At 44.0% G+C, this 23,774-nt stretch overlaps 1 protein-coding gene across 2 annotated transcripts; it reads right to left on the bottom strand.

The window, feature by feature from the left end:
• Positions 1 to 811: 811 nt before the first annotated feature.
• On the bottom strand, positions 812 to 23,774 carry LRIG2 (leucine rich repeats and immunoglobulin like domains 2). Of its 2 annotated transcripts, XM_061471970.1 has the most exons (19): positions 23,621 to 23,774; positions 17,559 to 17,630; positions 17,005 to 17,079; positions 16,377 to 16,511; positions 15,708 to 15,851; positions 15,430 to 15,573; positions 14,706 to 14,849; positions 14,316 to 14,459; positions 11,757 to 11,837; positions 10,849 to 10,920; positions 10,644 to 10,712; positions 9,128 to 9,291; positions 7,637 to 7,957; positions 6,435 to 6,716; positions 5,380 to 5,829; positions 4,744 to 4,893; positions 3,284 to 3,565; positions 1,039 to 2,629; positions 812 to 936 (listed from the first exon to the last, which is right to left on the bottom strand). In XM_061471970.1, the coding sequence occupies exons 3-18, from the start codon at positions 17,073 to 17,075 to the stop codon at positions 2,400 to 2,402; spliced, it is 2,883 nt and encodes a 960-aa protein (XP_061327954.1). In that variant the 5' UTR covers positions 17,076 to 17,079; positions 17,559 to 17,630; positions 23,621 to 23,774; the 3' UTR covers positions 812 to 936; positions 1,039 to 2,399. The 2 variants fall into 2 exon arrangements, with proteins under 2 accessions (XP_061327954.1, XP_061327955.1); XM_061471971.1 differs by lacking the exon at positions 17,559 to 17,630 and having other exon boundaries at positions 23,621 to 23,719.

The raw sequence follows: 23,774 nt of genomic DNA, 5'->3' as shown, positions 1-23,774 counted from the left end.
AGGTCCACATCAGCAGCTGCACTGTGATACATCTGTGTCAGCTTCAGCTCCACAGGAGAGGGGGATGAAAGGAAAAGTAAGAAACTTTACCATTTGCCAAAGGGTGACGGGAGACAGAGCAGCAGGAGGGTGCTGGTGGGAATCCTGGCTCTGCACACGCTGAGCAGCACTTAAGCCACTACAGCCTGGGATGATAGCTGGAGAAGGCAGTGAACAGCCCAACGGATGAGGCTTTTCTGCTGCTGTAGTTTCATGGCATGACCTTTCTCATCTGGATTTAAACTGACAGTACTGGGTTCCTGCAAGAGATAACTTTGGACTGAAATAAGCACCATGTCTCAGATGCTGTTTGGAAAGGAAAAGGCCAGAGGAAATAGAAACCAGAAAGGAATGAACTGAAGATTCTTCTTTTTGGCATGTATGGTATTACAACATTCCAGGTGTCAGAGCCCAAAAAGAGTTTAACACACCTGTGCTCTCTCTTCTTTATCCAGAGGTCAAGGACAATTGGATCCTCTTCCTACTAAAGCTGCTGGCTATCAAAGCAACCATGGTTGCTTTAAGAGCATGTTAAGAGCCCTTGATAATACTTGCTCATTTGTATAGATCTGACTCTTATTCATGGCCAAAGAGCAGTGGGGAAACAATCATTATTCCCAGCTTTCCCTCACTCATTTACTCAAATAATCCACAGTCTCACAAGTTTCAGCTGTGATTCTGCATGACTGCATCGGATACTCCAGTCATGCCCCCTTCCACTGAGGAGTGGACTGGTGGGACGCCTTACACACCTGGCCAGAAGAGGGGTTTCAGTCTTTGTAAGTATATAAAATACACCACATGGCTGTTTCCATTTCAGTTCCTATCCTACAGCTTGGAAAAATGCAACAATGACCAGGGAGAAAGCTCCTTGCTCTTCAGGAGTGAGTACACGACCTAATGTAGCAGCATTAGCACTGAGCACAAGGACCTAATGTTGAAGCATTAGCACTGAGCACAAGGACCTAATGTAGCAGCATTAGCACTGAGCACAAGGACCTAATGTAGCAGCATTAGCACTGAACACAAGGTACCTGCTGAAAACCCATTCCTGATGAGTAACACCTCCTACACAAAGGGGCATTTTTTTTCCAGGAAGTCTTTATGCAGAGGAAACAGAAAATCCACAGCATAGTTCACTAAATACTTAGCAACTGCTTGCCCCATTCATCTGATGCTTTCCATCACAGCATTCCTTTAAAAAGTTCCCTTAACTGCCAGCTAGGAAAAAGACATGGAGACATCTGCAACACACACAATACACAGGCTGGTTTTCAGATAAAAGCTTAGATAAACTCCTGAAACAAACCACTCAGACTTCCCATTTTACCAGGGAACCAGGAGGAGACACGTAGTGCACTGCCCCTTTTGTTTGCTTTTGACAAGAACTTCTCAGAAGCTGGATACTACAGCCAGGAGTACCAGAATAACACTGCTTCTTAATGCAGGGTCTGTTGGGCTTGTCACTCTACTGGACAAGACAGGTGCCCAATACAGAGATTTAAGGACTTTCTCAACACTTAAACGGATCAAACTTGGAATTCTGCTCTGTCTCGAGATGGAGCAGCTTGCAGTCAGCTCGGCCAGGCTCAATGCATGCAGAGCTGTACAGAACAATGCAATTCATCAATATCAGCGTTTCACCACGTATCTATAGTAAATTCACTGCTTTCCAAACCAAAGACAGCTCTATCCCCTCAGAAACAAGCTTCCAGTCCCACTAACAACCCCCGTATGGCTTGATATACAGGTGTCCAGAGTAACAGTATGATACAGACTTTGGCATAATAAAAAAATCTATTTACATTACAGCCAACACATTTATATGCTTAGTGTATACAAAATATTTATAAATGCAAATTTATTTACAACTAGAGTCCATTATTCAGAGGAGCAAACAAGACCCGAAGTCAGACTGGTGACAGGGGCCTGCTAACAGCCTAAGGAACATAAAGCTGGCCAAGAATTTTATGCTTACAGATACTGGAGAATTCCATGAGGAGGCCCTGAACATTGGTTTTCAAGCAGACAATGCAGTGGGAAATAGCTATGCATCCTTGAGGGATTTTTCAAAGCATGCACCAACACAAAGGCTGCTTCCAGCATCAGAAAATCCTCGTTTTAATGCTATTGTAGATAGCACTCATCATCCATGTGTTCTGTTACACATTCCCATCTTCCAATCCACAGAAATCCAGGGGAAAAGGGCGCGTGCCACCTCCTCCTAGACAGTCTGTTTAGCCAGCCCGTGACTGCAGACACACGTACACAAGCATCTTTGGCCTTGGGGTTAGTCCTGAGGTAGTAAATACAACAAGTCAGTCGGTACAGATTTGCTTTCAAGACTCCATTCGAGTGTCTTACGTGGTTTCACTATAGTCATGAATGCTGCGTGTCCTCTTAAAATCAAAGCTCCGCTCCCGGCCGCGGGGACAGGCTCCGGATGGAGCCGCCTGCTCGCGGCTGCTGGCAGCAGCACCCTCGCTGTGGGGAGGCCGTGGGGTCTCCCGGCCTGGCTGCTGATGCAGGAAGTGGGAGTGAGGGAGAGCCACGTCTTTGTTCACTCCCCATAGAGGGAGCTGGAAGGGTTCTGGGGAAGAGAAAGGAAGAAATCAGAAGATGAAGAGGAGTTAGTTCATGCTAAACACAGCCAAATTTGAACACAGATTCCCAGAGTCACGCAGCTCCAGTATCAGTCTGAGGTTATTTTCTCTTTTCCAACCCTACCCATTCTGTGATTCTATGAGTCTGTGTTCTATTGGATGCTCTCCCTTTTCAGCAAGCTGTTACAGCAAGCAGAAAACAGCGCACAGAGTGTCGTTTCAGTGTGAACTTTGAAAAGGCTACCTGGAAGAAAGTCAGCATCAATCAGTGTACCAAAAAATAAAAGCAACTTTTGGAGCTCTCTGAAAAGCAGGCCAGCTCAAACAGAAGGCCTGCTGGAATTTCTTAGCAAAGCTCTTGGCTAACAGATGCCCTTGAAGCACGTGTAAAAGATCACATTCCACAAGCTTTTAGAGACGAACTGCAGATTAAGAAATACCATCTTTTTCACATCACCCTCTTCAACTGTTGGGTACTGGATGCCAACTGAGGGCCAGTTCTGAGAACATTAAAGATGTGAGTTACTCACAAACTACAGTCACTAAAAGAATTAGCTGTGTGTCAACAGGGAAGGGTAGCACAAAGAAGACTAGAGTTATCAGGGAATACAAAGCAACAAAAGGAAAAAGAGGACACTCACCACTGATCTGCTGGGAGGAGATTTTCTTTTCACTCATTTTGTCATGGTTGGTAAGGAAGACAGACATGTCTCTGTCTGCTAAGAGATTATCCAAAGTACCGGTTTCATGCTGGGGGCGTGCTGTATACGTTTCCTTAGACATCTGCACCATGAGGTTAGGGAGAGTTTGATCCAGGGGGTCTTCTTCTGCGATGTAGGCATAGGGACAGTACTCTCGTGTCCTGGAGTAGATGTTTGCGTTGTCGTAACAGTCTGAGCAGATCACCAGTGGTGCTGCACCACCTGATAAAGGCAATGAGAAACCAAAATACTCTCAGAGAGGATAAGGATACTCAATTCCCAGACTCTTTTCATGTCTTCGGATGATCATGCCTGAAGGGTTTTTATACAGTTAACGTGGTAACAGAGTACTTAGCTTGACTGTTAACTGAAGAAGTCACAGAAGAAATGCTCTAGGTTCCCCACCACCCAAAGTCTCCATAACACTGCCCTTCTAAGGCTGACCAGTGGAAAACCATGGGCATGAGCGTGAGTAATCTCATGTTTGCTCCCCTGTCCAATGCAGGTCTGACCAGCTTAGGAACCAGGCTGAAACAGCCCTGGAATCAAACCAGGATACCTATCCACATCAGCTTATGCTCTTATACCAGACTGGCATCCTGCATGCCCAGAAGACAAAGTGGTCACCAAGACGAGATGATTCTCAGCTCCTTCCTGATAAGACTCTAGTGTAGAGTCTAGATCTGAAGGATCACTTTTAAAAGCCAGCTTATATAAGGATTGAACAGATCCTCAGCATTTGGGTGGTAGAAGATAGCATCACTGTTTACTCAATGACATAAATACCCTGAGGTCGTTCAGCTAAACTGCAGACCCTTTAGTTATGCAGACTATGTCAGGCAGAGGCAGTAATTTTATGCCAAGGACAAATGGTACAGCAAGTCATCTTCCAAACAAAACTATTTCCACCTCTATTGCCTGGACTCTTGAGATGCCCAGAGAAAGAAACAGCATAAAAATGTACCTTGACATTTAACCTAGGAATTCCCTAATGGCATCCCCACCTTGCTCTACAGATCACAAACCATGAGGCAAAGAATCTCTGCAGGGAACTGTATTACTCTGGCACCTGAAGGACAGCAGTCATGACACCTACATGCAAAGGCACTCGTAGCAGAAGTGAGCCCAGGTGTTGCTGGACCAAAGATTAAACAGCACACATGGAATGCAGAAGTGCCTTGATAGCAGAATCTTAACAAACACTAGAAGAAAATGAGACACCTCAAACTCAGGATGGAAAGTTTCAGATCAACCCGAGCTCTCCTCTAGGAAAAGTCACCTTTCATGTTAATAATGCAGTACTACAGAGCGTTGTGCAATACTGCAGCCAGCTGTGAGGACAAGACCGTGCACTGGCATCCTGCTGGAACACAAGTAATACATACAAGGGCTCTGCTTACCATCTGTGCCTTTATGCACGTAGCTACCAGCTGGAGGCATAAGCTGCTGATGGCTTCCTGCCTCTGAGTTACTGTAGCCTTCCTGAGGCTCTGACAGAGTTCCTTGGGAAGACAGATAGCTGGGAATGTCTGCCGGTAGGTTCATCTCCTCTGCAAGGCAGAATTAACACTGATGACATTAACAGCTAAGTGAAGATTTCAAAGGAGTACCACCACTGTTAAGCACGTAAAGAGAACCGTCACCCAGAAGTTCAACTCAGGAGTTATCTTTCCTCTGCCTCCGTTAAACATCTGTATCATCAGTTCAAAACAAAGAGGGTCAGAATGAAACTTTACACACATTATCCCAGGTCCTGAAAACAATTTTAAGCTTATTCAAATATTTAGTTCCAAAACTTTACTGCTTTCCCTCCATGTAGAACAAATCTAGTGTACAAGGAACAAAATTAACACTTAATACTAAAAAAAACCCCAAACAACTCTAAAAGGAAGGAATTTGAGCAAATCCCTGAAGATTTTAGAAGAAAACCCTAATTCCTTCAATCTTATCCACCTGTAATGATCCCAGACATTTCACCCCTCTTAAGTGTTTTGTATTAAAAATAGGGCTGGTTTTAAGAGGCTTCTGCACTTTACCTGTGTTAGTGATGCTGTAATCTTCACTCCTCCTTCTCATGTGGTAGATCACGATAACCCACACCAGGGAGGTTCCCACGACACAGCACACCACAACGATAATCACAATGCCCACTGTTGTCCAGCCATCGTCCTCATGGACGATGCCGCTCTGGGAAGAATCACAGTTTGGGGAAGCCAGGACATTGAGGTAAATATGGCCACGCTCAGTGCCCAGTGTGTTGGACATAATGCACGTGTACTTCCCAGCATCTTCTAAGCCAGCATCCACGATGATAAGGAGCTGATTTGCAGCAGCAAAAAAATGCCTTTCTGTGACTGTCAAAGGGCCGTCGTCCTTTGTCCAGTTGAGGCGTGGGGCAGGGCTGCCACCAGCTATGCACTGCAAGACAGCAGTTTCACCTCGGGTCACGGTTCTGTCTTCCAAGGGCCTCACAAAGGAAGGAGTTTCTGTGATGGTGGAGGAAAAAAGGCAATAAATTGTAAGGGAAGTTCACTGTGTGTACTCCATGGTATCCAGAAACCTGCTCTTACAACCTGAACCTAAACTTGGCAGGCAAAGACAGGATTCAGGAAGTGCTATGAGTTCAGCTCTTGTACGGATCACTGCAGCCAATGGGGTACAGCAAACATCCCCCAAATTACATGTCAGCCACAGTCTGCTTTATGTATTCAATTCTAAATCTGTGTATGATCATAATGGTAAAAGTCAGTGTCTTCATAAATTCTGCGCTCTAGAGGAACCATCCTTCCATTACCACTCAACACAGTTCATGTTACTTGCAATGGAATTTGTTGGGAGGCAACACAAATTATCCAGTCTACACTGCTGGACTGTGGTATGTCCCTCAGCTCTCTTCTGCAAAGATCACACTAACTTCACCAGTCAGCACTGTAGCTTAGCTGCTAAAGCTTCACTGTTCAAAACCCATGCCTAGTGCTGCTCTTCATGTTTCAACTTCGTTCTTTAGGACTTCAGCTTGCAGCTACAGTACACCACACCACGGCAGAGGGGAAGAGCTCCACATGCAAGCACAGATGAGCACTCCACTTACCTAACACAGTCAGCGTGGCATTTGCTGACAAACCCCCTGCAATGTTTTGTGCCATACAGCTATAGATTCCCATGTCTTCTATTTTCACGTTCGCAATAAAGAACACATCATCCTCAGGCATGACGTGCATCCTTCTCTCTCTTGCAGCAGGGAAGTCTGTGCCACCATCTTTCTGCCAGGAGATCTGTGGAGTAGGGTGACCCTCTGCAGCACACTCCAGCCGGGCCATGGCCCCGGTGCGGATAGTGAGATCCATGGGGGTTTTCAGGAAAGAAGGTAGCTCTGAAGCAAAAGAGATTAGGTTCAGTGGTTTCAGTACCAGGGAAAAAGCAGCAAAAGCTCCACAGCACAGAGAACTACTGAAAACAAATCTGAAACAGCCTCTAGTTTTCCCTGAGAGGGGCAGATTCTCCGGAGAACTGCACGAATTTCCAATGATTTCTAACAGCCTTTCCTCAGATTTAAATACAGGACCTAGAGTGCTCATTTAAGGTGATCTGAAGGACATTTCTCATGGGGGAAAGACAGAGAAAAGGTTTAGCCTTCAACAAGCCCTTTGTCACGTTTTTTCTTCCCTTGTAAAAGGGAAGGTGAACTTCTATCTCATCAGTCCAAGTCTGCATTATCTGTTCTGGATGACCAAAATCAGCTCTGCTCCCAGATACAAAGGGGATTAGTGGTCTACTGACTGATGTGAATGTTGTCTTACTTCCTTTCCCTCAAGCCAAAATAAAAAGAATCATGATGGCTACAAATAAAGGACTTCAGAATTGATCTTTCAGAGTCTGCTTCTGGTCCCACCATTCAATTTTCCTTGAATCCTTCCTAGCTTAACACACGGGAAAAGGTGCTTAGCTCTGAAGAGACAGCAGAGGGAGCTTTTAGTTTAAGAGACTTCCACCTCCATTTAACCAGATGAACAACTAATTGTGCTGTAATGAAAACATGGGATATATCTGCTCCTTTTGAAAGTGAACACAAGTTTCTTCACCCATATAAAAAAAAAAATCCCTTCTTTCCTGCTTCATAAAATGATATTTAACACATCTAAATATCAGTGAGACAGCCTTGCAAGACTATTTTGGGCCAGCTCTAGTGAAAAATAGACTTGAAGCTATTTAAATAAAGCTTCAGGTTTCACAGAATCCCAGGGACCTCAAAAGATCATCTAGTGTTTCTCCTTTGTTACCGTTATTGCTTACCATTGACAGTCAGCTTGGCTTTGTTGGAATAATTGGAGCCGAAGTGATTGGTGACGATGCACTGATACTTCCCTTCATCAGTGAAATTCACATTGAAAAGGTGCAGGACAGTGGTGTATTCGACCACCTCACCACCCTGCTGCTGGTACCTGGCAAAATTCTCCACCTCTGCATCATACAACACCTCGCTGTCCTTCCGCCAAGCTGTGGACATGGGTGAATCACTGCTGCTCACAGCAGTGCAAGTCAGAGTCACATTCATGCCTCGCAGAGCAACTCTGGTCTCAGGATGCACTCTTATCTGCGGCTTAGGGAAGTTATCTGGAAAGAAAAGCACTGAGATTAGCTACTTCCTCCTCAACTTGCAATTCATATTGCAAGAAAACTCACTGTAAAGACAATGTAAGCATAGGGCAAGCTTTGGAAACAGACGTCCTGCTTGAGGTGCACACACTCAGCTGTTTCCAGCTGGAAATCAAGCTGTGAGAGAGGATTAGAACCACAGGTAGTTACCAGAATAAGAGTTGAAAACAATCAGCAGAGAAGCATGGTCTTGAGCAGCACCCTGCATTTTGTACAACTGTCTGGGGCTTGCTATATTTAGATCACACACAAAAGCTGTGCTCAGCTGAAAAGCCAGGCTATTTTATGAAGGACTGAGACTTGTTCTCAGGTAATTTAAATATCCTGAAGAGCCTTTCAGTTCTACAAATACAAAGCAGAGCAAGCTGGCAGTTCATTCTCATCCCACTCGATGGGAGTTATTTCAATAGCCATTATGGCAGCAAAGCCATTTGCATATGCACATGCAGCACCCAGTGTCAAGGCACCACAGTGGTGGTATCAGAATGGAGAAGTGGGTGCTTGCAGCTACATGATGATTATTGTGGCCTTTGCCACCAAAAGAACTGTGTACACAGAAGTTACACCCAGCAGACTGCTCACCCAGAAAAGAACACCAGACTATTTCCAGGCTTGCCACACACTTCACACATGACTCTGGCAAAGAGACTCTCAGTGTTCCATCCCACAGTTCATTACAAAAATAAACAGGCTTTTGTCTGAAACTGTGGTGGCAGAGACCAGATAAACATCACAGCTATAGGGCAGGAGAAGATGGGCCAGAGCATTAATGACTGGTCCTGCTGGTATGGACAAGAACTACTAAGGAAGTGTCAAATAGCCCTTCCCAAGCTAAAGTCATTCATAAGCAGGGGGAATGGAAGCATTATCAGTTTTTAACAGTAACCTGCATGAAAACCACAGCCCTCTCACAGAATTACTCCCTCAGGTTAGCTTCAGTGCTCAAACACAACTAATCAAAAAGAAACAGAAATTACACCCCAAACTCCAAAGCAGACCCAGTGATGTACAGAGGCCCAAGTGTGCATCATGGCCAAGACCAAACACCTCCAGCAATGCCACAGCCTGATTTCGGAAAGATCTGTGTTTAACCATGTTTTTATATCAAAAGTCATTAAAAATACAAACCACAGACAAAGTCATCAGGGTCCACACTGAGAAGGCTTTGTCCTGCTAACCATTCTGGATGAGCACAGCTAACATTTACAGCCTGCTGTAAATGGCTGTCAGTGAGCCACTGGGGCAGCCATTTCAACTGGCAATCACAAAGCAAGCTGCTAGTGTTCAAAACTCTGCAGAGACAAGGCAAAACAAAAGTGGGATTAAAGTTTATGTATTTCCTACATGCAGCAAAACAACTTAAAGCACATATGTTCAGAAATGTCAAGATTCATAGTATCCTTTTATGCTTATGGGTATTTATTACAAAACGTTAGCTATACATGCTATCAACAATCCAGAAAATCCTTCCCTCTGTGTCAGCACTAAAAACTTACACTTCTTTTTCATCCTGAAGAAAACAACCTTGGATTTTCAACTTCTAAAAGACAAACTAAGCCTGTCTTTGCAATTGCCCCATCCCTCTTAAAAGCAGTTAAAAGGAACATAACACTTCAGAGCAGCAGTGTCTCAAACTCAACACACTTGCCATTATGAAATGAGTGTAAGCCTCAATACTCATGGTCATGCCAGCTAATAAATACTTAAGAATGAAAGTTATTTGTTTCATACTGTTATCTACTGCAGACTGTTTCCTCTATTCCAAAGAAGACCTTTAAGCTGGAAACAGTGTTGGGTCACTTTTTCCCCCATCACCTGCTTTCAAAGCTTTCTAAATGTTATGTACCAGTATGACTGACTGGGGAAAGTCCACCACTTCAAGAAGCGATCTGCCACGAGATGAACCCAGCAGTAACCAGAGGCACACAGTCAAGCCAGGACTCCATCCTGCTCTTTGCCCATGCACAACAACAGTTCCTCACTTTTGAGACACATTAGAGAAAGCAGTGGAAGTCTTCTGTTTTAGGTGTCTCCTCAATCTGGCAGACCTTCCAGACTAAGTCCATCTGGGCAAGATTAACTAATGGAGTAACAGATTTAAAACAGATTACACCATATTCAGAGGCTTTATCTCATAGAGATGACTGAGTTGCAGCAGGATTAGTCTTGGGTGTGAAGGTCACCTCACATTATACTGTAAATGTGTGAAGATCACAAGAGGCTCTGGCAGCTTTAAATATCTGCTAAGTAAGTAAAAATTCTTGTCTAGTTGTGACTTTTAAAGCCAAATTTCCCCAAAAGGAAAGACAATGACTTATTTCCTTTATTCACTGTCTCCATCTTAGCATGTGCTGAGCTTGCTGCAAACCCATGAGGTATGAAAAACTTCATGGTTCAGCACTGCAAGAAGGAAGTGTTTTCCAACTGCAATCAAGGTGATGGAGGTGCACATTTTATCAACCCTTAAATCTAAGGATACCGCTACCAGTTCTGAGTCATACATTATCATTTACCAGCACTGCTTGCAATATTTCCTGATGAAAGCAGACACACTTCAGTCGATCCTACAAGGGCTGAAGGATTTTAGCTTTATCTACAAGGTAGGACATGTAAAGAATCTGTAAAGTAATGGTTATAAACTTACAGCTCTTTCAGGTGAGCCTGTGCAAATGCATTTTCCTGGATAGACATTACTGCATTGTTGCTTAAATCTCTAGAAGTTAAGCAAAGAGAACAAAAATGGGTAAGTGTGGTTTCATATGCTACCTTCAGTTAGATTCTTGAATATTTGACAGGTAACACAAGACTGAAGTTGGCAAATTAGCAGTTCTGCAAAATAAAGTACTTACAGATGTTCAAGTCCTTCAAGACCAGAGAATGCTTTTTTGGTAATTGACTTAATCTGGTTTCCTTGCAAGATTCTGAAAGACAAAGCCCCCAAGCCCCAGAAACGAGTTTCAATGTCAATGAGCTCACAAATAAGACCAAAAAAAGCTCCCTATCATAGTTAACTACGTTTTGTTCTAATTATAGCCGAGCTAAAAGATCAAATACTAGTTTTTGAGCTTAAAGCTCAACTAGTTTTCTCAAGAACAGGGTTTCTTTTCCATTCTTAACTTAGAGATTTGGGTTAGAGATGTGTCAGAAGATAATTTAAGTCAGGAGAATGAAACAGTGCTAAGCAGAACTTGGGAGTGAGCAATAACTTCCTAATGCCAATCTGTCACAATCACATTAGTCCCTGAGACTGCACCCTCATGCCAAGCTATTTGTTATAAACAATGCCTGTAGCTCTGCAGGATGGAGCTTCCTACAGAGCTCATGGCACTGGGTGAAAAATGCACAGTTTAAACACTGAAAAGCTGTTAATTCGATAGTGTTTCATATTTGGTAAAAAATACTTTGTGCTGTGTTTTGGTTTGCTTGGGGTTTTTTCATAAACAGTAACTTTTCCCCAAACTACAGCAGCACAAAAGGTGACAATCACCACACAGCAGGACCAGGCTATTCAGTCAGAAATGCAATCAAGTACTTATGCTTAATTTGTTCAAATTGGTGCTGCAAGGTGACCCAGTGGTACAGATGCTCCTGAACACGCAACTCAAGCCTGTATCAGGGAACTGGAGCACAGAAGTGGAAACATATTGAATACAGCTGCCAACTAGAGAAGGTTTTTGCCTCCTGTCGCTGATTTACAAACTCTCCCTCTACTCTGCATGCCTGGGAAGTGCTGCCATCCCAGGTGTTTAATACATACAGTTTATCCAGCCTGCTGAGTCCCACAAATGCTTCATTTGCATCTTCTATGGCCCAGGAGATCTCGTTGTTCCTCAAGTCCCTGCAGGAGAAAAGCTTTCTCATAAAGAAGCCTTGTAATATCATTATGACCACTGCTAGTGGCCAGCTAAGGAAAAGAATTTCCTGTTGTACAAGCCAGCTCTGGTGTTCTGGCACAGTGTCACTTGGAAGGTCTCAGATCTTTTATAAAGATTAGCTTTCTAAAACTAAGCTTGTCAGGAGATGAATATCTCATTTCAGAGATGCAAGGGAAAACAGAACTGCTTAAGATCAGCGCCGCAGACAGAACCACAAACAAATTCTGCAGCACAACTTCTTGATGTGGTGTTGAAGGAAAGACCCAGTCTGACTACCACTGCTCATGTGATGGACTATTTACCAGGAGCTGGGAGAGGCTTCTGAAGCAAGTTGGTTCATGTAAGTGAATTTACTAATACACCAGCAGCGTTAATCTTCCCGAGTAACAGGCTTATAGCAGCATTAGCATATTAAGAGATTACACACAGGTTACAGGGTAAAGGCTGCCAGGCACAAAGTAGTTGATTTTCAAATGGAGTTGATATTGTGTTCACAAATCTTGTTACCAGCTAATAGCATTTCTGTTTGACCTCTGCACAGCACTTTGGCCCCTCACATAGAAGAGCGACCTAAACAGCAAAACCAATACAGCAATATGGTTTGGAGTGGATTAAATGCTTTTTAGAGAGAAGAAGAAATAAATTAAGTTGCAGTTTTAGCCTGAATGGGATGGATTGAATCAAGAGTTTCTCTCAAAGCCAGAGTTACCCTGTTCTGATACCAAAACAAGTTTCCAAACAAGTCAACTGACAGAGAGCTACATATACAGGCAATTGTGTACTCACAAACACCTCATTCCTTGTGCCAATGGTGGAAAAATGTATTTACTTTCTCCTGGGTGAGACTATAATGTAGAACAGCATCTTGGAAGAGACTGGGATCAACCTCCAGGACACTGTCAGTGGTAACACACTGTTTTCTTATTTTCCTTACTTTGGAATATGGGAATCTTGTTCTTAACACCACACAGTAGTCATTTCCACAATTAATAGAGATAAATTTTAATGTTTAGGACAAAAAGAGAATGACTCGTGCATCAAAAGGTCTTAACGAATATGGCCTTGATACTTGCTCCCATGAAGGATTTTCCTCTATCAATGCCAAGTCACTCACACCAGTATGAAGTAAGTACCACAATAAGAGGTAAAACTTCCAAACGTCAATATTACTTGTAGATAAACCTTCAATCCTACCTTTGCTCGTAGTACCTTGTGGTTAATACACAAGTTTTACAGTTTATTCTTGCTAATTAAAGCCACATCCCAGAAAAGAGGCAGGAGCTGAGCATAGAGGGAAATATTTACATCAGCCTTAGCACTGAAACAACCAGCGTACAAACAACAATGGAACTAATCCGACAGCAGCAAGGCATCTCCAGTTGTTTGAAGTACTTTTACACTCCACTACTCAGACCACTTAGCAAAATGAGTGAGCAGCCCAAAAAGAAAAGTCCCTCATTGTGTGAGCTGGGGAGTTGGCTCCTCATGCTTGGCTGGGCACGAATGCTTGGAGCCTTGTTAATCACCACTGCCCTGCTCCTGCACATTCCAACCCTGAAGCAAATGGCCAACCTCTCGGCTGCTGAGCCTGAGGAGCCCAGGAAAACCTACTAATTAATCTGCTCTTGTTCTTTTTCATGCTCCTCTAAATCTAAGAAATTAGTTTTAATTATTTCATTAAAAGGTTGCATTCAGGTTAACAGAATCTGACTGCTTACATAAATCTCTCTGGTGAGTTTGCTTATTTAAGCATTTATTTAATGAACTGACAGAGGGGTTATAAACTTTCACTCCTTTCTCTGCTATCATTGTTTAGGGTGATTCCAACTGCTCAGATCTACTTGGGACACTACTTTTTTTTCTTATTAAGAGTCAGGATTGAGTCTTGTCAGAAATACTAAAACAGCTGCAGCTGCTACAAAAGGTCCTGGCAAGTGCAGAGCTGTGCCTCTGCCAACAAAAGGTAACCCCACACTCCTCCTAAATGCTACGCCTATGACTTCAGCACACAAGGAGGGTGGGCTAAACCTTACCTTCTGCAAGCAGAAGGGTTCACCACGTTGCTTCTGAGGTTCCAACCCTTACAAAACCCTCTGGAATAAAGAGAGGTCTGGGTTGACCATCTGCTCCACAACCAGCATTTATGCAAGCTGACTATCCACACCTTTTTAGAACCAGTATGACATGCACCTGGGCAGTCAAGGTTACCAAGCCTCTGTTTCTTACCACCACTAAAATTAACTGGTTGGTTTGTTTTAGGTGGGCCAGAATTCTGTTATCTTGCAGACCAAAAGATCATCAGCCCCACCACACAGGCAGGACAGCACACACCAACACCAAAACACTGAGCTCAGCCTTGCACAGGGCGATATTCATTGTCTTCATTTCCAAAAGCTTCACAGATTAAACTGAGATTTCCCCTAGAAGCTTTCTGTACTTACAAGGTTCGAAGATTCGCCAGACCTCGAAAGACACCATCAGCAATGTGACTGATGCGATTGTCACCCAGGTTTAGCTTCTCCAATAGACCAAGTCCCATGAAGGCAGACTCCCTGAGGCGAGTTAGTTGGTTGTATGACAAGTCTCTAAAAGCATTTAAAGGCAAGTAGGGGGGATTAATTATGAAGACACTATCAAATTTGAGTAACTACAGCATTTGATTAATTTCTCTCACAGGACACTTACAAATATAAGTAAAACACAGAGCATCACCATGGGCCTAACAAGGAAATCCAGTACTTTCTTTGGTAATTCATTCTTGCTACATACGTGCCATCCAATCGTTACTGCAACATTGCAAAACCCTCAGTGAAAAGCATCCCAGGACTTACAGCTCGGAAAGCCTTTGGCAGAACTCCCATGCATCTGGACTGATCCTGTTAATGGCATTCTGGCTAACATAGAGTTGTTGCAACGTCCGCAGGCCATACAGCCAGCCCTTGTTTACTTCTGTCAAGTTATTGTGTTCCAGTTCTCTACGGAATTAGAAGGGAAAACATTTGCCAAATAGATAATCAATGAAACATATATTTACAAAATATCACCTTGTGGATTTACTAACATTAAGCCTTAGGCCACCTGAAATGCATGATTACATTAACTGAAACCAAAAGAGTGAACTGAAGTGTATGAGGAACTGAGTAACCACAACAGCTGCAGTGATCCAGTGGCAGAAGCACAACTGTAATCTCTGTTCTCAAAGATTACTTCTATTTTGAGAGTCTTCTGCTAACACTGCATGGCATGCCCTTGTGCTACCTCTGTCCAACAGTCACACAGCAAAGAACCCATGTTATGGGGAGAGCAAAAGAAACCTACAGAGTTAAAAGTATTCTTGATCAGCAAGTGGGAAGAACTGGGGAGAGAGCCAACATCTTTCCATCTTGAAGTAACCAGACATGATATCAAAATAATGGGAAAATACAGATCTTTAAACTCATTTCCTGGGATACTCATCTCTCTCTTAGTACAACCTTGATGTAATGGAAGCTATACAGGACACAACCCTCCACAGCTAGAATCCCTAAAAGAAATTCCATGACTAGGCATACTCACAATTCTTCTATATTACCCAGGCCAAAGAATGCTCCATCCATTAGTCTGCTAATCCCATTGCGCTGCATTTTCAAGGATTTTAATGATTCCAGTCCTTGGAATGTCAAACTTTCCACTATTTTAATCCGGTTCCTTTTCAGTTCCCTTTAATAGAGATGGCATTCAAATATTAAGGCATATTTTGATAAGCACCACTTTGTGAAAGTCAAGAATGCACACTGAGATGAACAACACAGCTGTAAACACTGCAGTTTTAAGCTTTCAAGACTGCTACTTACAGAAACTGCACATGAGGCAGTTTGAAGATCTTTGGTGGAATCACACTAATCCTGTTCCTGTTCAGCTTTACCACCATTAGTGAGCTAGATAAGTTATCAAGACAGCCTGCTTCTAGAGTAGTTATTCTGTTGTTACTCAGATTCCTAGGAGAGGAAGAGGGAAAGAGGCCTTTCAGAACATGGAGAATTTTATGAACACAACTGCACAAGCACTTCAGAGTGACCACTTGCTACTAGAACTCAAGTTCTAATAGCATGAAGTCACATCACAAATCTGAATTCTGGTATATCAAACTAAATCACTTTTCCCCAAGGAATCAGTGCTAGGAGCTAATTTTCACTGCATGCTCATACTTTGGTTAGACATAGTTAAGATAACGTCAAAAGTGATCTACTCAAACTGGGCAGAAACCATTCCATGTCCCTGCTGGCTGAAATACCTGGATTTTGACAACAGCAGTTACTGGTTTCCACACTATTTGAGAAACTGCAATACAGACTGGTATAAAAAGTGTTTTCAAGCACATCTGCAGCTACATTAAGCACTGCTACCACTTCAAAACCATACAAGGTTGCTTGCTTTAAGACAGTAATCTAGAGTAGATGAGGTCTTCAACATTACTGTTGTAGAGCCAGGAATCCAAAACATAACGGCTCACTCTTACTTACAGGTACTTCAGTTGCATCCGTGGAAAAGAAGAAGCTTTAATTTCTGAGATCAGATTAGAACTGAGATCTAGATTTTCCAGTGAAAGGTAAACTTGGAGTTGCTCAGCATTTATTTCTGGAATGGTATTGTGTACCCTGAAAAACACAAGTAACAAATACGATTATCAAAGCCTCTCATCCTTCAAGCTGAACAGCTGAAACAGCTTAGGATTTGTGTACCAACGTTACTAGAAAGCCACTTAAACAGGACACGTACCACACACTTCAAAGTGTCAATTCCTCAAGGGATACTGAAAATCCAAGAGCTATTTACCACCTTGACAAATGAATAGATTCAAATTCTGGGGCCTGCAGTTGGACTGTTCCTTGTGGGAACTGTCATTCCTAGACTGAATCCCTCCTCGTCAAAGCTGCCTGTCTTGGTTGACTGCATTTTATTGGTAATTTAGGGTGACTTGATTGTCTAACTGATTTGTATTTATTTAAAGAGCACTTACATATTCCCTAAAGCACTTTAGATGAGTAGTATTGCAAGACAAAAGAAGCTGTGTTTTCATACAACTTGATAGCAGAACTCTAATACAATTCTCCCATTTGTTAAGAGCAAGGCAGAAAAGCAGTCACTTACAATGAGAGAAGAGTTATATTAGAAGTTGTTTCCCCAAAATATGGAATTTCACTCAGCTCGTTGTAATTCATTTTCCTTTAACAAAGAAAAAAGAGGAAAAATTATCACTGGTGCTTCAAAGTAAATCCCTTCTGTACCCAGCAGAAGTTCGTATCACAGAATGCATTTAACCATTTTGTTAAGCATACTTAGTAGTTGACTAAAAAGGATTCCCTAAAAGCTTAAATAACAATCTGAGCAATTTAATCAAAAAGCATGCTTTTAAAACCATTTGCATGGATACTGTTACTTCTCTTTAGCTTAGCTACAGTCAAAACAAACACGTCTCATTTCTTTTCTGAACAATGGTCTTCTAATCTTTTACAAAGAAGTTTTCTGCTCACACAGCATCAGTTTTATACATAAAATGTGCTGCCAACATAGAGCATCCATTTTTAATTAACTGGCACTGAACACTTCTACAAGTCAGACCAGACATCAAGACATGCAATCAAATGTGCTAATTAGAACTAGGTAGGCTATCTCAGAGTTTATCCTCATAAAAACCAACTTACACTTCTTGTAGTGTATGAACAGATAAATCAATGCTCCAGTTGGATGACAATAAATGATTATGACTTAAATCCCTAGAGAACAGAGAGAAAAGTTATTCCTGCTCCTGGAATAAAACCCATCAAACATGTGCTTTATGCAGCTTCTAAGGTTTAAACCATATTTATGATACACACAGCTCCTCCTTTACCAGAGGAAGGAGAGATTCCTCCTAGCTTGTTCCAGTAGGCACTCACAGTAGGAGTTTAGACAGTTCTGTTTCTCTGTTTGAACCAAAGAACTTCTTGTTTAAAAAGAACTTGCAAGAAAACCCATACCTGACCAGAGCATTTTTCCTTTAAATCAGAGCTTTATAGACAATACTTTATACATTAATCACAAAAAAAGAAAAGCTTTCCAGGGACATGGAAACAATTTCTTACAAAATGCCTGTTATTGAACTGATTTCTGCAGTATGATCCCCATTTTCTCAGCCTGCCCAGCTTTTCAAAGACACTGACTAGTCAAGGCAGGCTTATTTTAAAGGGAAAACATACACACAATTACCAAACAAGCTGGAGGGGAGAGAAAAATGAGGCTGGGAAGCTTATAGAAGCATGCTTTAGTGCCAGTTGCTTTTGCTTATAGGAAACAAATGCAGGAGTTGGATTGTTTCAACGGGCAAGAGAGTCATCAGATCTGGTTTAATGCCAAAACTGGATGTTGATGCTATTCTCTTTCCTTTAAAGCAGTCCTTTTGCCTTGGACTTAGTGCATAAAATGGTACGGGGCTGGGGGGGGGGGGAACGGTTCACCTCTGTAAGCTAACTCACTCTCTGGGCACAATCTATTTTGTGACATGACTCAAAGCATGATCAAAAACCCCAGGTTTGTGATGGCAACCTGGTTCTAGCTGTACCAGTGAGGAGAGATGCATCATGTATCCCCTATCTCTCAGTGACACCTCACATCTGAACTGTGACTGCATCAGCTTTTTGACACCTTTCTAGTACAAGTGCACATAGAGATGAACTCCTGGCACTCCTGCCACCAAGCTTGTGAAACATGACTGAGATCCTCCCCACAGTCAGAAACCTGTTGAGAGGTGCATTTATAACTGGACACTGCCTCTTAAATCAAGAAGTCTGCCTCTGTCAGCTAGCTGTGCCTGCCTGTCAGCAAGGCATCATGCCTCTCACCCCATTTCCAACTCCAACATCAAGCACAAAGCTCCAACAAGCTCTTTTCAGCAAAAGCTGTTCATCTCCTGATAAGTTCCTCTGATAAGGTCCTGTATCACTGATTCCCTTTCATCTATCACATGATTCTCTTTCAAGTAACACAGTACTTACTTATTACAGCTAGTTTTAAGGCTATCAGGCAGGCTGCAGCTATGCTGACACAGGAAACAACATTATCCTTTAAGAACAAAACTGCCATGTTTCAGTTAAAAAGAATATTATAATGCAACTGATCACAGTTAAAAATGTTCCCATTGACAATCAGGTTTGGGCAACTGCAGCACCCCATGTGCTTGTCCACTCTTGCAATAGCTTCGGGCCTGTGCTTGGCTTCAAGTACACTGAGGGTCAAGCCTGTGCACACACAAAAATGCCCCAAACCCTTGTCTAGAAGAGAAGAAACTGTACTGGTGTGCCCCTGCTGAAGGAGGATTTAACCCTCGCTGGCTACCAGTGAAGATGCTTACTGGTGGGTGCTAATGCTGCCACAAGAACCCTCCTCCACACAGGAAAGACTTGGTGCTAAGCAGAAGACAACCTGAGCAGGACCTGGGTTTATTTACCCTGGCACTACGGATGCACCTTTGTTCTGTAAGACCAGAATCTACTGGGAGAGAGCAAGGACTTGAGAGATGAGTTGTTAACACCAGGCTCAGAGATAAAGATATCACTCTAGCAATGAATTATTAAAATCCTGGGTGTCATGGCAAGTCCACACTGTTAATGTATTCATTTAATTACATCAAGATGCAAATTATACAGATAGAGCAGCAAACAGGTCTGCAAGCAATTATTCAATTCTATAATTAAAAAGGAATTGAGAAGGTGGAGAAGAGGCCAACACTGCTCTGCATAGTGTATCCCTGAACACCGGGATATCAGGCCTGATCCCTCCCTATGCGCAGTAATGAACAGTAACACAAAACCAACTGAGTATGAACTGCTCCTACAGCACTGCAGCCACCCTCCTGGGCTGCCTGGATCCCCCTGCCCAGTGCTGCTGCACCCCTGTGGCTCCAGGGATGCCAAAGGAGCCATCAGGCACGCAGGGAGATGATTCCCAAAATCCAGAGGCAGCCTCTGGCTTGGATCTTTCAAACATGCATTTAACCAGACCCCGAGTATTAAACCACGCCACTTCCAAAGGACTTCAGCATAACCCACGGTGGAAGGCCGAGACGATGGGCACAGAAGATAACAATACACTCCTCAAGGTGTCCAGATACTGCACTGATGAGCAAAACCGTGCCATGGGTGCCGAGCCAGACCAACCTGTGTGTCAGGCACGGTGAGCAGGCACCGGCACAGATCTTGGGAGTCAGATTAATATGCAAAGAAAACAGCAACTTGACTTTTCAAGGCTTTCAGGAAGAGTATCATAGAATAGAGTATTTCAGTTGGAAGGGACCTAAAATACAGCCAGGCTGGTGCAGGAAACATTTCTGTTTGAATCCTCCTTCTTAAGAAAAGTCAGAGCTCCTTCAGGTGTATCTCCATAGCTGAAGTATTTTCAGAGGATGGTTTATGCTCACTGTGGACATTTGGCTCTTTAACCAAATGCAGAAGCAGCCGCAATCTTGAGTGATCTTTTAAGTACCTGTTGACTTGTTTATGACTCCTGAATTGTTTCTTGAATGATATTGGAATTACATTATCACAGGGGCGCTGAGGCGCTGGCACAGGGTGCCCAGAGAAGCTGTGGCTGCCCCATCCCTGGCAGTGTTCAAGGCCAGGTTGGACAGGGCTTGGAGCAAGCTGCTCTAGTGGAAGGTGTCCCTGCCTGTGGTAGGGGCTGGAACTGGAGCTTTAAGGTCCCTTCCAACACAGACCAGTCTGGATTCTGACACTACAACAACCATGTAGACCAACTCCCTGACTCCTTGCCCCAGATGCCTACTGCCTTACTACTACGTTAGAAATTAAGATTTTCATTTAGAAAGCCCAGGAAAATATTTTTCTATTATTACTCAGATTTGGATTACCACGAAGTTATCATTAAAGGCAAGTCCTCTTTCAAGCAATTTGGTATAGCTCATACTTGAAAGCATTCTGACACTATTTCATCTAGTTACTGCTGCTGATGCTTTCCTTTCTGAAATAGACTGATCACTAAATGCAAATTGAAATACACTGATTTTCTGTGTTTATAGATCATTCAATCACACAGCTAAGCCTTCTGCTATCATGCAGAACCAGATATAATCCCCTTGCTCTGAAAAAAACCAAAACAAAGAATCTGTCACTTGAGAAGCACTTGAATTTTTACTGTGAGGCCCACGTTATACAAGATACAGAGCAAACATGCAAAACTTGTATATTAGAGATTCATCTGGGATTGTATATAAAATCAGCTAAACATTCATTCCAAACTGAAGTGGTATTCATCTCTTAAGTAAATAAAACAGAACCCACACATCAAACTGATTACTGCATCCTGAGCCCTGGAGAATGATCTTAATTCAGCCCAACTGAGCACATCTGCCTCCTCCCCATGGCCCTGTACTGGTAAAGGTGTTGCCATTTGAGCTGAAAATGCTTTTATTCATCATCTCCCTCAGTACCAGCTTATCTAAACACACTTTCAGGCACTAGTATAGGACTGGAAGGCAGCTACCACCAGCATTGTGCTTCCTTTTCTCCCTACAGATGACTGTTTTACAAACAGGGCTTGCATTCTTCCTGCTAAAGAATGTAAAGATGCAGACATACAGAAAATAGTCACTCCTTGACTTCCCTACCCTTTTCATCACCTGCCAGGTTATCCACAAACCATGTAATTCAGCAGGAAAAATGAAGTTACAGTTGCCTGAACAGTTCTGTCATGGAAAAGTTCTAAAAGTGCTCTCCTGGCCTCATTAAAAGAAAACAAAACAAAACCCCAACACACACACACTGGAAGCATCACCTGCAAGTAGTTTGGAAGAGGTAGGAAGACCAAGAATTGTTAGTCCTTAAAGTCAGGTGAAACAGTATCACAGAACTAAGGGGGAAAAGCATACAATGGACTTCTTTATGCAAGAAAAAATAAGCTTTGATTAGTTTTAAACAGTCTGTGTGCATTACAGCTCCTTCAGACAGAGAACTGCTAGAGTGTCCTAGTGAAGAAACAATGTCAACCCCACACATGCTTTGCATGGCAAAATCCCCAAAGCCACAAAAGAACATGCTGTCAAGCCCCAGAGAGGGGCTTTGGACAAGGGCCTGTAGGGACAGGCCAAGGGGAATGGCTTTAACCTGCCAGAGAGGAGACTGAGATGAGCTCTTAGGCAGAAGCTCTTCCCTGTGAGGGTGCTGAGGCGCTGGCACAGGGTGCCCAGAGAAGCTGTGGCTGCCCCATCCCTGGCAGTGTTCAAGGCCAGGCTGGACACAGGGGCTTGGAGCAAGCTGCTCTAGTGGAAGGGGTCCCTGCCTGTGGCAGGGGTTGGAGCTGGAGGAGCTTTAAGTTCCTTCCAGCGCAAACCATTCTCTGGTTCTGATTCTACGATACACTCACACAGGTTACGTCAGATTTCCTAACGCAGCACAGTGCCAGCACCACTTCTTCCCACTGCATTTTGTGCCAGGTCGGTTTAAACACACCCTCTATCAGCTTGGAGAAAGATACAAGTATTTGTTGAAACTTGAAGACTTGCTCTCCAAACAGCATGGATATCATTTTGCTTATTAGCCTCCTGCTGCGCTGCCAACTCACTTTTCCAGGCACTGACACCCTCCCTGACAAGCGCTAATGTTAAGATATCCTTGTACCTTTCTAAACACAAAAGGTCTCACAGACCAGTTGTATTTCTAAGCTGAAACACACATTTTCTCTTAAGCATTTCCATTTGCTTACCATGCAGGGAAAGAAGAGAACTACACTAGCACCCAGGGGCGAGGAGGTGCCAAACTTCCTTAGACATGTTTCTAATACCAATTGGACTCTCAAGTCCTGTTAAAGGAATTCCTGGAGTTAACTGCACAGCAGTTTGTATATTTGTATTATATTCTAAACAGACTTTATTCCCTTGGCCTGGAATAGCATTATTTCTACCAACCAAGAAACATGATCACTCCAAGAGGCCTCTGCGCACAAAAGCAGGCTTACATATCCCCCGTCCTTCAGGGCTTCTTCTCCCCATCCCAACTATGCTGTAGACAAAGGTGACAAACGCAATGGTGACTTATGACAGTAAAGGCCAAGGAAGGATGAAGGCGTACTGCGTTCAGCCCCATATGCACGCTGCTGAGCACACTGGCTAATGAAACTCTTGGGAGCAGAGTTCTGAGGTTTTCTTAGGAAAAACAATGGCAGCAGATAATCAAGGGGAGTCCACAGCGGTTTTCCCGAGGGAAAAGGTGGGAGTCGCTGAGCTGCAAAGGAGCAGAGGGATGCAGAAGACACCAGAAGCAGCAGGAACTGTCACAGAACACAGCTGAAGCCGGGCTCTGGAAGGACGATTCCCAAGCACAATCCTAAGGGGCTGTGTCCTAGAGCCTGACCTAAACCAACGCTCAGTCCTCTTCTCACACGCTCGGGTCACACAGCAGGATCAGACATGCACACAACCTGCTCCCGTACGGAGCCTTCCTTCGGGCGGCCGCTCCTGCGGCTCCCAGCGCCCTTCTGAGCCGGGAAGTGCCACTGTCCTGCGAGCCCGGCTCTCCCGCCCCGTGCCCCCCCACCGCCACAGCGCCCCCGGGCTCCACAACCCACGGACACCGAGCACCCGCCCGAGCCCCACCGCGCTCGGCCCCGCACACCCCCCCCGGCCCCCCCCGGCCACCTCCCGTTAGGCCGCGGCCTGCGCACGCCCTGCCGCCCGTTAGGCCCCGCGGTCCCGCCGCCGCCCGCCGTGCTCACTCACAGGCCCGTGGTGCCGGCGGGCAGCGGCGGGATCCTCCGCGGGCCCGGCCCGCCGGGCAGGCGGTGCCGGCTGCAGTCCAGCAGGCCGCGGCGGCAGGAGCAGGGCGCTCCGCAGGGCTCGGCAGCGGCGGCCGCCCGCACCCACAGCAGCAGCA

The sequence above is a fragment of the Pezoporus flaviventris genome, unplaced genomic scaffold (genome assembly GCF_033815535.1).
Source record: "Pezoporus flaviventris isolate CSIRO_AGI_PZ_B2104156 unplaced genomic scaffold, CSIRO_AGI_Pfla_v1 ptg000069l, whole genome shotgun sequence".
Lineage (NCBI taxonomy): Eukaryota > Metazoa > Chordata > Aves > Psittaciformes > Psittacidae > Pezoporus > Pezoporus flaviventris.
Note: the sequence above shows the minus strand (reverse complement) of the source record. Positions and strands in the feature narration are given on the sequence as shown.